This window comes from Alexandromys fortis, unplaced genomic scaffold (assembly GCF_014885135.2).
Source record: "Alexandromys fortis isolate MF-2015 unplaced genomic scaffold, M_Fortis_MF-2015_v1.1 scaffold_235, whole genome shotgun sequence".
Classification (NCBI taxonomy): Eukaryota; Metazoa; Chordata; class Mammalia; order Rodentia; family Cricetidae; genus Alexandromys; species Alexandromys fortis.
Window position 1 is genome coordinate 1150464 of NW_026068114.1, and position 12466 is coordinate 1162929.

General features: G+C 45.6%; 1 protein-coding gene across 1 annotated transcript in view; it reads right to left on the reverse strand.

Moving 5' to 3' along the window:
* The window catches only part of Chd1l (chromodomain helicase DNA binding protein 1 like), a 52287-nt gene that overhangs the window by 26342 nt on the left and 13479 nt on the right, over nucleotides 1–12466 (reverse strand). Inside the window, 5 exon segments of the mRNA XM_050124781.1 lie at nucleotides 1404–1500; nucleotides 3083–3175; nucleotides 3761–3916; nucleotides 6601–6763; nucleotides 11428–11509. Coding sequence (XP_049980738.1) covers nucleotides 1404–1500; nucleotides 3083–3175; nucleotides 3761–3916; nucleotides 6601–6763; nucleotides 11428–11509 — 591 coding nt within the window.

Below are 12466 nucleotides of genomic sequence, written 5' to 3' on the forward strand. Positions count from 1 at the left end.
TGCTACACAGCTAGTCTCGCCTAACTGGTGAGCGAGCTACAGACCAGTTGACAGCCCTTGTCTCAAAGGATGTGGACAGTGTTTCTGATAACACATGAAGTTATCCTCTGGCCTCAGTATGTACGTATGTATGTATAAATGTACTTCCGAATTTGTGTGTGTGTCACACACACACACACACACATATGCACACCCCACATGCATAAAAAATAAAATCAAAATTATACCCCTTCTCAAAACAAACAAGGGTGTGGTTGTGGTTGCTCATGCCTGAAACCCCAGCATTTGGCAGACAGAGGCAGCAGGACCATTTCAAGTTCAAGGCCAACAGGGTCTACAAGGTGTGCACTTGACAGTTCCAGGCCACCTAGAGCTACACAGTGAGCTACCATCTCAAAACAACAATAACAAATAGAACAATGGCAAGGAATGAACAAAGTCAAGCCTTTTAACTGGGCATGACTTTAAAACATCATGAATAAAGCACAATGCCATCAAAACAAAATTCTTGCCGAGAGAATTAACCTGGTCTCTGTGTGCTTCAGAGCAACAGTTAAAGAGAACTCCTGGAAGACTCAGCCCCAAATGTGTGCATGTGTGTGTGTGAAGGAAAGGGGGTTCTAATCTCACCTCTGCCATGTAATGACCTTGGACATATAACCTTTCTGGGTCCATGAAAAGAAAAAAATCAGGCATAAAGAATTCAGAAATTCCTTGGGTACAACAAATAGATATACTTTATTGACTCTAACTAATAAGATACCGCATGGCATATAATCATTTAAGATGCAATTATTAATCCTGCATATTCCTAGTGGGCAATTTTGCTAAATCTCAGGCCATATCTGGGACGGGTCTGAAAGGGATGAACTGAAATCCTCAAGAATCTGGGGTTTGTCTAGATTCCCCCTTTTTCATGGAGGAATCAGCCAAACACTACTACACAAGATCTTTTGTTGCCTAATTCAGTGTCTATGAAAAAATGTCCCCTTAGATCCTCTTGAGGTTAGACCAAGACCCACAGGTTAACAAGAAGGAATATTAACTGAGCCCCTATGATAGATACTGATTCAACACAGGCTGCCAACGGGCAATCGTGGAGGGAAAGATCAGCGCCATCTTTGTTCTGGTGAAACAGACAAGGTTGGAGTGATAAGGTGGCCAAACATTGATGAGTCAGACAGCACATCAGAGGAGGACACTGACTGGATTAGGATCCTGACAGCTATAGGAATCCAAACAAAAGGATGACCATGGGGGGGGGGGTAAATGGGGGATGGGATAGCAGGAGCCAGGAGCATCCTCCATAGAAGGGGGAACCTTAATCAAGGTTGATTAAGAAAGAAAACCTCTCGAGAAATTCTTTAGTACTTGGGTTTCAATGGTGTGAACCCACTGCCTACCCAGAGTAGAGAAATGCCAGCAGCCTGTCCAGTAGATGAAGCTTCCCACTGGCCTCAATCAGGTGCTCTCCAACTTCGAAGGGCTCTGGTTCCACACCTAGAGAAGAAAGAACCCACTTCCACTAACGTGCAACACTGGAGCAGATTCCCCGAGGAGAAACGCTGATTGTCGGCCGCCGGCAAAGCACCCCATACTCCCTACACTGGGTGTGCCGAGGCTCAACTGTGGCTGAGGAATTTTATGATTATCTGTTTGTATGATAACCTCAGTACTTCTTCACACCAATCACAAATACCTCAAAGGAAAAAAAAAAGCTTATCTAAGGTGCAAACCAACTTTGATGTTATAGGCAAGAAACCTAAACTAGAGTCCAGGCTCTCTAGAGAAGTGAACCAAAAACAGTTCAGAGATGGCATATACATTCCAAGGTATGGGGCAGCGGTCAGAATTACATTACCTGAGAGCTGCTTTTAAAATCTACAAGTTCCCATCCATTACAACAAACAAAAGCCAAATGTGCATTGGATTAAGAGTCTGTGAATTGTTTAAACAGCGGCAGCATTAGGAACCCTACCTGACTGCAACTAACCTCTGCACTAGGCCTTCCTACGATAGGGACTCCGTGTCCACAAGTCCTAGGACTGTCCCTGGGCTTCCAATAAGAGCATATTTTTAAATTACCAGCTTTGGTGGGTGTGCTGGTTCAGGCCTTTAATACAGCACTTCTAACGCAGAGTCAAGCGGACTGAATATTCACGAGTTTGAGGCTAGTCACGACTTAGAATAAGCTTCAGGCCAAGCTAAACTACACAGTGAGACCTACTTCAAAACAGAGAGGAGAGGGGGAGGGAGAGGAAAAACTGAAGAGAGAAAAAAGAAGGAAGAAAAGGAAAGAAAGAAAAAAAATTAAACAAAGGTCCCAGCTTAAATGAAAATTAAAATCTAATCTACAGGTGGAGGCCTAAGGTGGCACTTAGAAACACGGACGTCAGTAGGACACGGGCAGTGCAGGGGGATGGATATGGTCAGAAACACAATGTCAGTAAGACATGGGCAGTGCAGGGGGACAGATGTGGTCAGAAACGCGATGTCAGTAGGACACAGGCAGTCCAGGGGACAGATGTGGTCAGAAACGCAGACATCAGTAGGACACAGGCAGTGCAGGGGGACAGCTGAGGCAGGCAGGCAAGATGAAGTGCTCCATGGAGACCAAGAGTGTTTCAGAAAGCAATGACACCCTTGCCACAGTCTCTGAGGGACTGACTGGACCATGACACTAGACAACCACCAGCACAGAGATGTCCGGTACAACCATAATGTGGTGAAGAAGGGCTGACTGAGTGGGCTCAAGACAAGGAGACATGAACTGTGAGGAAACACTCAGATAAACCATGATGGCAATCTGTAGAGCCACTGGTTTCGAGTCTCCAAAACCGTCAATGCATTGAGAAAAATGAGTCAGTGAAAAAAACCTTAAGAACATGTCCACCTTCCGGGAGAACAAAGAGATGGGGCAAACACAACGCAGGATCTATGACTGGAACTTGGAGTTGAAAAGGAAAAGAAAAACATGATCTGAGTGGATTGAACAAGGGTGGAGGGCATGCCTCACAGTGGTTTGGGTCACGGACCGTAAGTAAAGTGGTAATGTGGCAGGACAGAGCCCCGCGACTCTCACCATCGAATAGATACGGGTGGTCCACGCACTTGCGAAGCTGTGTGAGGATGTTCTGCAGCTTGACTTTCTTTGCTGTCTCATTCTCAAATGCATCTGAAATTGTAAAGACAACAAGAAACATGGATTACAGAACAACCCACCCTCCCAAGTCCAGAGCCTCATACGTTTAATCACGGGCACCTCAAACCCTGTGTAACTGCTCAGACTGAACTGGACACCTGTGTGAAACTGCTTAGCCGTTTTAAGAAGGAACAATAAACCATAAGTTGGATGTAGTGAACTTGAGTTTTTTCAGACATCTGATCTTCCCACTGTAACTGTTACAACTATAAAATGTATAGAGGGACAACTATAAAATGGAAATCAAGAGATCATGCTGTTGCCTCTCCCTTCTCAGTGAATCTGAGCCAACAGCATTTTGCAGCTCGTTAAGTCTCCAATGGGCTGGAAAGATAGAGGGCAGGACTGGGGCACTTAGAAGTGCTTACTTCAAGGCAGCAAGGGGAATGGGGCCAGAGGAAACGGTGTCTGAGACACTGCCGCACTCACTGCAGCAGACCAGAGAATCACCCAGCATCTCCACTCCCTCCTTGCTGTAGAGGGGGAGAGCGCCTGATTATTGCACACTCCTACATGAAAACCACATTCATCGGCTTCCGAACAGACGCATCCCTGTACCTAGGTCTTTCATCAAGATGGCCTTGTAGTACTTCTTCTGTAGTGCTGACATGCCATGGTATATCACCACCTCTGTCTTCTTGGGAAGCTCCGTGGCTACCTGGGCTTTCACTCGTCTTAGGAGAAATGGCTGCAAGAGACTGTGTAGTTCACTTGCTGCATAAGAAGAAAAACTGGGGTTTGCAATCAAGGTATTCAGCAATCTGAATTCTGAGTCGGGACAGTGATCTTTCATATTCCAGACACTCCTGGACTCACAGCAGGGCTCAGGTCCCTGCTAATTCATCCCAAGTTGAAAATACTGCTAGTTGAAAGGTGTGTTTAATATACTTAATCTACCGAACATTGTAGTTTATCCTAGTCTACCTTAAAAATGCTCTGAACACTTCACTAGTCTTCAGTGGGACAAAAAAAACCCAACTTACTAAAATAAAATAAATAAATACAGTGCTGAGAGCCAGCGAGCCAGTCAGTGGGCAAAGGTGTTTGCTGTCACGTGTGGTGAGAGAGCTTGGCCCCTAGAATCTACACGGTAGGAGGAAAAAACCGACTTCCACAAGTTGTCCTCTGACCTCCACACATGTGCTATAGTACACACACGAGAGATAGAGAGAGAGAGAGAGAGAGAGAGAGAGAGAGAGAGAGAGAGAGAGAGAGAGAGGGGGAATGGTCTGGGTCTGGCAGCACAGGGCACTGTCAAGTCTCACTCTCATGGCTGCCTGGAAACCTGTGAGTGCTGATGCCGCCCAGCTGGACAAGAGGCAATCTTACATCACCTCCCCCAAGGAAAGAACCTTGAAGGGCTTTAACCGCTAGGCAGTATCCTACAGCTCTGTGCCTTGTGATCTTTATCTAGTCATCTATGGTGGACAGTTAGTTCTGCCTTGGCTACTATGAAGAGAGTGATGTGGGTATGGTTTAATTTCCTCTGGACCCAATTTGGGCTGCTATACTGAATGGCAGTTGCATTTTTAGGTTTCTGAGGTATCTTGGTACTGTATTGTTTACACTAGCTTATATTCACCCCATCATCAGTGGGGTTCCCTTTCTCCGCATCCTTACTGGCATTTGTAGGGGTTTTGGGGGAGGGGTCTTTTAAATAATAGCCACCCCACTGGGGTGAATAGTATCTCATTGTCTTTTTTATATTTTTACATGCATTTATTTACTATTATGTGTATTAGTGTTTTGCTGGCGTGTCTATAATGACACCGTGTGTGAAATACGTACAGAGGTTGGATGAGGGCAGCAGGTTTCCCTGGAATGGGAGCTATAGATGTTGCAAGCTGCCATGTAGGTGCTGGGAACCCAACCCAGATCTTCTGAAAGAGCAGTGAGTGATTCTACCCAGAGTCCAACTTACAGTCCTCACTATGGCTTTGATTCACATTTCCCTAACAACTACCAATACTGAGCACTTACATATACATATATATTTAATAATAATCCTGTGCTGTATAGCTCAAAATAAGCCTTTACTGATTTTCTTCTTTGACAACTAAATGCACATTTGCAGTGTGCTCTGGTAGAGAAAAAGCATTTGAAAGCGCTCATCGCCAAGAAATGATAAAAGTTCAACTGACGATATGCCAACTACCTGAGCTGATCACTACCAATGCAATTAAGACTCAATTGGAAACACTGCACTGCACCTCATAACTGTGCAAACGCTAGGTGTCAAGAGCAGGTCAAAGTTCACACACATTTTCTCTGAATGTGCAGTTCTCTACAGCATAAAACAGCCAAGTCACGGCACAAGTGGGGCGCTGTCTGTCCTTCCCTCTCCACCTGTCACAGCTCTGAACCCAGGAACTGGCGACACTTACGAACTCCCCTCTTACTAACAGTCCTGTTTCTCGGAGGCTCTCCTATTCCCAGGGTGACTTTGCATTTATTCTTATTGCTCAGCAATGCGGCTTAGAAAGGTGTAACTGCCCATTGCAATAGCAGAGTCAGGTGCAGCGCACGAGCCAAGCCTTGGACACAAGCCACAGAGCTGACCACCAAGGTTGTCAGCATTCAAATTTGGTTCTTTTGACGTCAAATCGCTTGTTCCCTCACCAGGTATATGGAACTTCTAAAACCATCCTAAATCAGAATTACACTCCATGTTAAGACTGCCAGATACAGAAAATAAAACACGCAGGACAAGTAGCCGGCTGAACTGGAATTGTACGTAACAACAAACAATATTGTAACACAGTATGTTCATGTAATTTTTGACTGGATATCTGAAACTTACCTGGAAACTCTAACCATGGGAGTTCTGGGGGAGAAATCTTTAGCCTAGGGTATTCTACTGGGAAACTTGTTCCAACTCATTCTTACCCAATACATACAAAATAAAAACACTGTATAAGCATCCTAGGGTAATATCAGAGATATCCAGATATTCAGATAATTCTGTGAGACAGAGGGGCAAAAGTACAAGAGAAAGCTGCCACCGCCATAAAGGATGATGAAGTCCTCCCCACCCGCCACACACACACACACACACACACACACACACACACACAAACACACACACACACACGTCTCCATCCCATCTCTGTTAAACTCTTGGCTTTGGTGCACAATTTAAAAGAGGCACCCATGCCGCAGAACACTGACAGCAGGGTCTGTAGTAAGCACCCTCCTTCCTCTTCCAGAATGAACTATGAGTCCAGACAGCTGAACACAGGCAGACAAGCGAAGCCAACGAGGCACCTAGCACTGGACCTTTGGCTTCTGGCTCCTTAGCTCCCTGGTCTCTGGTCATCTCTTCTATCTATATCTGTTAGACGCGAAGGCAGTTTCTGTGACACGCCCTCCTGGGGATGATCAGGAAGAGAGGAACCTGCCTGATTTGGACTCTTTCTCAATGTCCTGGTACCGCTGAACAAAGTCTTCTACCTGCTCCCTGCAGAAGAGATCGGGCTCCACGACACTGAGGAGGGAGTAGAGCTCCTGGAGGCTGTTCTGGATGGGCGTTCCGGTGAGCAGGAGGCGGAAGACCACTGAGAACTTAAACACAGACCAACAAGATCAGAAGTCTGCCACGGCAGGAGGAAAGACAGGGTTGCCCAACGAAGAGCAACATGGTCACAGCACAGAACACCAGGAGGCTCGGGTGCAGGTATATGTTTTACTTGATGAAGGAAACGACTCTGGGTTCAGCTGTGAGGAGCAGAAAATGGTCCTACAAGAAGACAGTGCTGTAAGGATGCAGGTCATATCCCTTCCCGAGCAAGTGTTACAGAGCTGTCAGTCCATTCCAGCCACTCAACCTTGAAAAGTTAAATTACAAGATGCACCCCACATGGGGGAGCTTACCACAGCAACTGAGACAAGGACATATGTACACATGGAGCTGAGGAAGAAAAAAGCTAACACACCAAGCCCCTCTGCACATGGAGCTGAGGAAGGAAAACGTTAACACTCCACTACAGGTAAAGAGCAAGATCAATACTAAAACAGCGCCTTTTGCAAAACTTGATGGCGTACCAAGACTTCTGGATGCTTCTGGACTCTGTGCCACATGACAGCTCCAAACAGAAGAGACTTCTTTAAACTTTCAGAAACAAATGAGAAAACCAAAATTAAGTGGTACAGGAGAATTGTCTGTATTCTGTCAATCATGTATTTTAATAAAACACTGATTGGCCAGGCAGGAAGTATAGGCGGGTCAACCATACAGGAAGTAGAGGTGGGGCAATGAGAACAGGAGAATTCTGGAAAGGAGGAAGCCCATTCCCCATTCCTTCCACTCCTGCCCAGACTCCAAAGAAGCAACATGTGATCTGCCCCGCTGTGAAAGGTACTGAGCCACATGGCTAACATAGATCAGAATATAAGCTACATGAGCTAATAAGTAACCTGAGCTAATGGGCCAATCAGTTTTATAACTTATGGAGATCTCTGTGTGATTTTCTTTGGGGCTTGCCGGCTGTGGGGTACTGGGTAGGACAGAAACCCCAACAAGCCAAGCCGGCCCTTCATGTTACAAATAAGGAATTTCCTTTATCAGTGATTATATACTAGTACTTAGTAATGAAATTTAAAAGTTAAGGAGAACAGGAACAACAGATTACTCCTCCCTTGAGACACCTCGTACTCTTGGGAGTTCTTTCTCATTTTCCTTAGTCTTTTTGCTTTGCTCAAAAAAAATAAAAAAAAAGAACAACATTAACAAGAGATATTAGATCTAGGTGTTGGCGCATGCCTTTAATCGCAGCACTCAGGAGAAAGAGGCAGTCATATTTCTGAGTTTGAGGATAGCCTAGTCTATTGAGCAAGTTCTAGGATAGCCTGGGATACATAAAGAAACCCTGACTTAAGAAAGAGAGATTAATTAGATCAAGGAGGGGCTGGAAAGATGGCTCAGCAGCTAAGAGCACCACCTGCTCTTCCAAAGGTCCTGAGGTCAATTCCCAGCAACCACATGGTGGCTCACAACCATCTGTAATGAGGTCTGGTGCCCTCTTCTGGCCTGCAGGCATACACACAGACAGAATATCGTATAAATAATAAATTAAAAAAATTAAAAAATCTTTTTAAAAAATTAGATCAAGGATGATCAACCTCTGAACTGACATAACAATAACCATCAAAATTAATTTAACAAAATAGGAGAGCCATATGCCACATATGTATGTTATTTTAGATAAAAAATACAGAGGACATACTGGAGCTCTAATGCAGGAGTGGTGCAGTGTCTTTGCTTATCTTTTGGCTGGGATCATTAGACAACACACTGCTTTTGCAGGCCAAAAGGGCAATGTGATACAACCGATGAAACTGATTGCAACAGTTCCAGCCATCTCCTTTTGCTCCTCCTGAAATGCTCATTCATTATCTACCCATTTGTGCCTGCTCTGCCTGCTGGACAATGTTTCTGAAGTGTTTCAACTACATGGACTGAGTCCTTTTAGCTCAGTAACCAGAATCTTTCAAGTGTATTTCAGAGAAGAGCTGAGGTGGTCAAAGAACAGAAGGCTGTTGTAATAGGAGCAGCGGGGCTGCGTCCCCAGCACCCCGGCAGCCAGCTAGCTTATGCCCCGAAATAACAACACACAAACTATATTCAATTAAACACTGCTTGACCCATTAGCTCTAGCCCTTACTGGCTAATTCTGATATCCCAATCAACCCATCTCTAATAAACTGTGTAGCACCGGTCTTACCGGGAAAGATTCAGCATGTCTGACCTGGCAGTCATTGCGTGCATCTGCCCGGGAGAGGGGAGCATGGCCTCTGAGCTCAAGTCCTCTTCCTCCCAGCATTCTGTTCTGCCTACTCCACCCACCTAAGGGATGGCCTATCAAAATGGGCCAAGGCAGTTTGTTTATTACCAATGACCTTCCTCCATCAGAAGGCTACAAAGGTGACTACTAGTCACAATATTTAGCTTTCCTAGGATATGAGTTGAGTTTCTGATTCAAAGTTTGGCATCAAAACTTAAGAGTTGAAAAAAAATCAGAGACAATCTGTCTTTATAGTACTTTATAAGTTCCGTGTATAAAATATTGTATAAGCACATTCCTTATTAAAATTAAACATTCTTCCACATAACTTTTTATGGCGGCTTTGGTTGTAAATGCACTGTGGGTATGAAACATAAATCCCAACACCGACTCTCCATTTTCATATTTAGGTCACTTTCAACTTTCATAAACAATATTAAGGGGAAAAACAGAAAAAATCCCCCTTACCACTGTGCAGTCCAAAAATAAATAGTTTTGTTTGATTGTTGGACTTTTTGCTTTCTTTTGGGACTGGGGAGGAGAGGCATGTCTCACTGTCCTGGAACTCACTCTGTAGACTAGGCTGGCCTCAAATGCACAGAGATCCACCTGCCTCTGCCTTCCAGGTGCCGGGATTAAAGACCTGCGCCACCACCGCCCACCTAAATAAATGCTAGTGATCTGCACTCCAAACTGCCTAGAAAGGGATGCTGACCTGTCCATAGCAGTCTCCTTGCTCCATCCTCTGAGCCTGGGTTTCCTGATGAAAAATACGCGCAGGCTCTGAAGATGGTTATAAAACTCGGGCTCCCTGTTTCAAACCCACAAGCCTAGGGTCCCTTTACAGTATCCGTTTCTCCTCTCAATGTACATCAGTAGTTTGCATATGAGTTTATTAAGAACTCTCTTACAAGGAGAGATACCTAGATATGACCACTGCTATGGCTTGAATGTGCTCCCTCCAAAGCACAGGTGCTGCCAACAGGCCGAGTATCAGGAGGTGTTCCTCCAAGAGGTAATGAGGGCATAGGAGTTCCTTTTGAGGGGGATCAAAGGCCTTTTAAAAGACTCAATGAGCGAGCTTTCTCTTCTTTCTCTTGCCCTTCTGCCACCACACAGTCCCTACAACCTTGACCTGGTATCCAGCCTTCAGAGCTGACGTTAACAAACATCTGTTCATTATGACCCAGCCTGTGGTATTTCCCTAAAGTAGCACCAGTGGAGTAATATACACACCTCCTGGGAAGGAGATACCAGTAAGGGTTCCGAAGAGAAGGTGATGGCACCAAAAAACAAGAGGATGCCCTACGAGGGCTCAGGAATCTACAGAGAATGTACCTGCCTTCAAACTCCCAAAGCTGCAACTTCCAGGCCAGGAACTACAGAACTCAGATCAAGGGTCTCCTTTCAAATGCCCTCTAGATGTAAGGGATTTATTATGGGATGGGACCAAACTTAATCACCACAAAACTGATGTGCAGTCTCGTGAATGAAGAAGCCTTTCAAACAGGAGGAAGACAGCCCACTTACCGTATCTTAGGAAAAACAACCCAAAACAGAACAAACAAAAAAACAGCAAATCATTCCCATGTTTTCAGAACAGTGGGAGAGGCCAAGAGAGGATGAGGACAACATATCATATTTATAAGAGACAAAGACCACAGAGGATGACGGAGACACTCTCTGCACAGGTGAACTGGGGAGGGGCACGACATGCCCAATCTATCAGCTACCACACGGAGCTATAGTGAGGTTATCTGTGTAAAGAGGTCCAAGACAATCCGAAGGAAGCTGAAACATTTCCAAAAGTACAATGCACTTTACTGGGGTGGGGTCGCATTTGATAACCAGATTTTAACAACCATTATCTTACGAAGGATAAGACCAAAGACAGTACATACTTTCTGGTGGCCCCCCATGAATGTTCACTTAGCCCTGCAGCAATCTCACTAAAAAAAAAAAAAGTTTCAATTAAGTCTCCGCTATTCAGGCCTAAAGTATCATGTAAAAGGCTCTGACTGCGCAGCCTCCTCCGCCACCTGGGTACAGGGATTACATGCGTGCACCACTGCCCTGGCTAACGTTTTTTAGGGGGAGGGATTAGTAAGAGGGGCTCCTGAGCACTGTCAGGGCGGTGAAATCACCACACGTGACACCGCAGTGGTGGGCAGACGTCATTACGTATTTCTCCCAACCAAGCAGCATCTACAGCATCAAAAGTGAATCTGTCAGTTACGGCTTCTGAGCGACAATGTCGACACTGTTCCGACACCTGTGACAAATTCACTGCTCTGATGGGTGCTGGTCAACGAGGAAGATATAGTGGGGACAAGGGGCCTCTCTGTACCTTCTGCTCAAGTCTGTTGTAAAACTAAAACCACTCTGTAAAGATTATCTCCAACAGCAGGCAGTTAGACGAAAGCCCAGGCTATCCTGCGGACTTACCTCTGAAAGTGTTCTGTGCAGCAGGGAGCTCTGGTTTTTCAATCTATGAGCTTCGTCCACAGCCAGAACACTCCAAGAGAAGCTGCAAGAGAAAATCCACTTTCAGCTTCGTGCAACTCATTCGCGTCTCCCAACCCCTTTGCTATAAAGCCACAGCTACTGTTAGATAGACTAACCACAGGCCTGGCCTTGGAAACACGCCCGAATCACCTCCCCACTGAGACACAGCCGTGTGCACGGACAACAGCTGCGGAAGGGGGTGCAAGCAAGGGGCTTTGATGGGAGAGAGGGAGGAGCCAAAGCCAGGGAGAAAGGAGAAACATTTATAACCATGCGCCAGGTACTGAACTTGTAGCTCTGTGTGTTTAGTCCAAAAGAACACAATGGAAAGACAAGATTGCGCTAATAGGGAGATGAAGGCTTGCAAAGGTTAGGTGATCTGGTCAGGCTCACAAAAGCAGAAATGGGAGTTGAGACAGCTGCGCCCCAGCGGATAAAGAAGCAGGTTTAAGTGAGAAAGATCTTATGCAAAGGCTGACTTATGAAAAGGAAGTCTTCTCCTAAAGGTACAAAAAGAGAAGACGAGAAGAGCCATGTCAACAGGTGAGGATCACGGAGGTCTGCAGATGGGGGGAGGACAAGGGACCCAGGGAGAGCACAAGGAGTCCAGGGGACCAGGAGCTGATGCACGTGAAGACTGATAACATGTAGAGGTCTCCACAGTGGGGCAGCAGTCATGAGAGAAGGTTACCACTGCCCATAGTACTGTGTTACCACAAACAGGTGGCCCGGTTCCCTGAAGGAGACACGCTTATACATGCAAATATCCAAAAATACTTATTAAACGAAACAAGACTACAAGAAGGCAAATGTGGACACATTAAATACAGTGGGTCAAATCATCGTCAAAGGATGCTCTTAAGAGGCCTAGCCAGTTTGGATGTTCACCTTCCTAGACATGGACGGAGGGGGGAGGACCTTGGACTTTCCACAGAGCAGGGAACCCTGACTGCTCTTTGGATTGGAGAGGGAGGGGGAG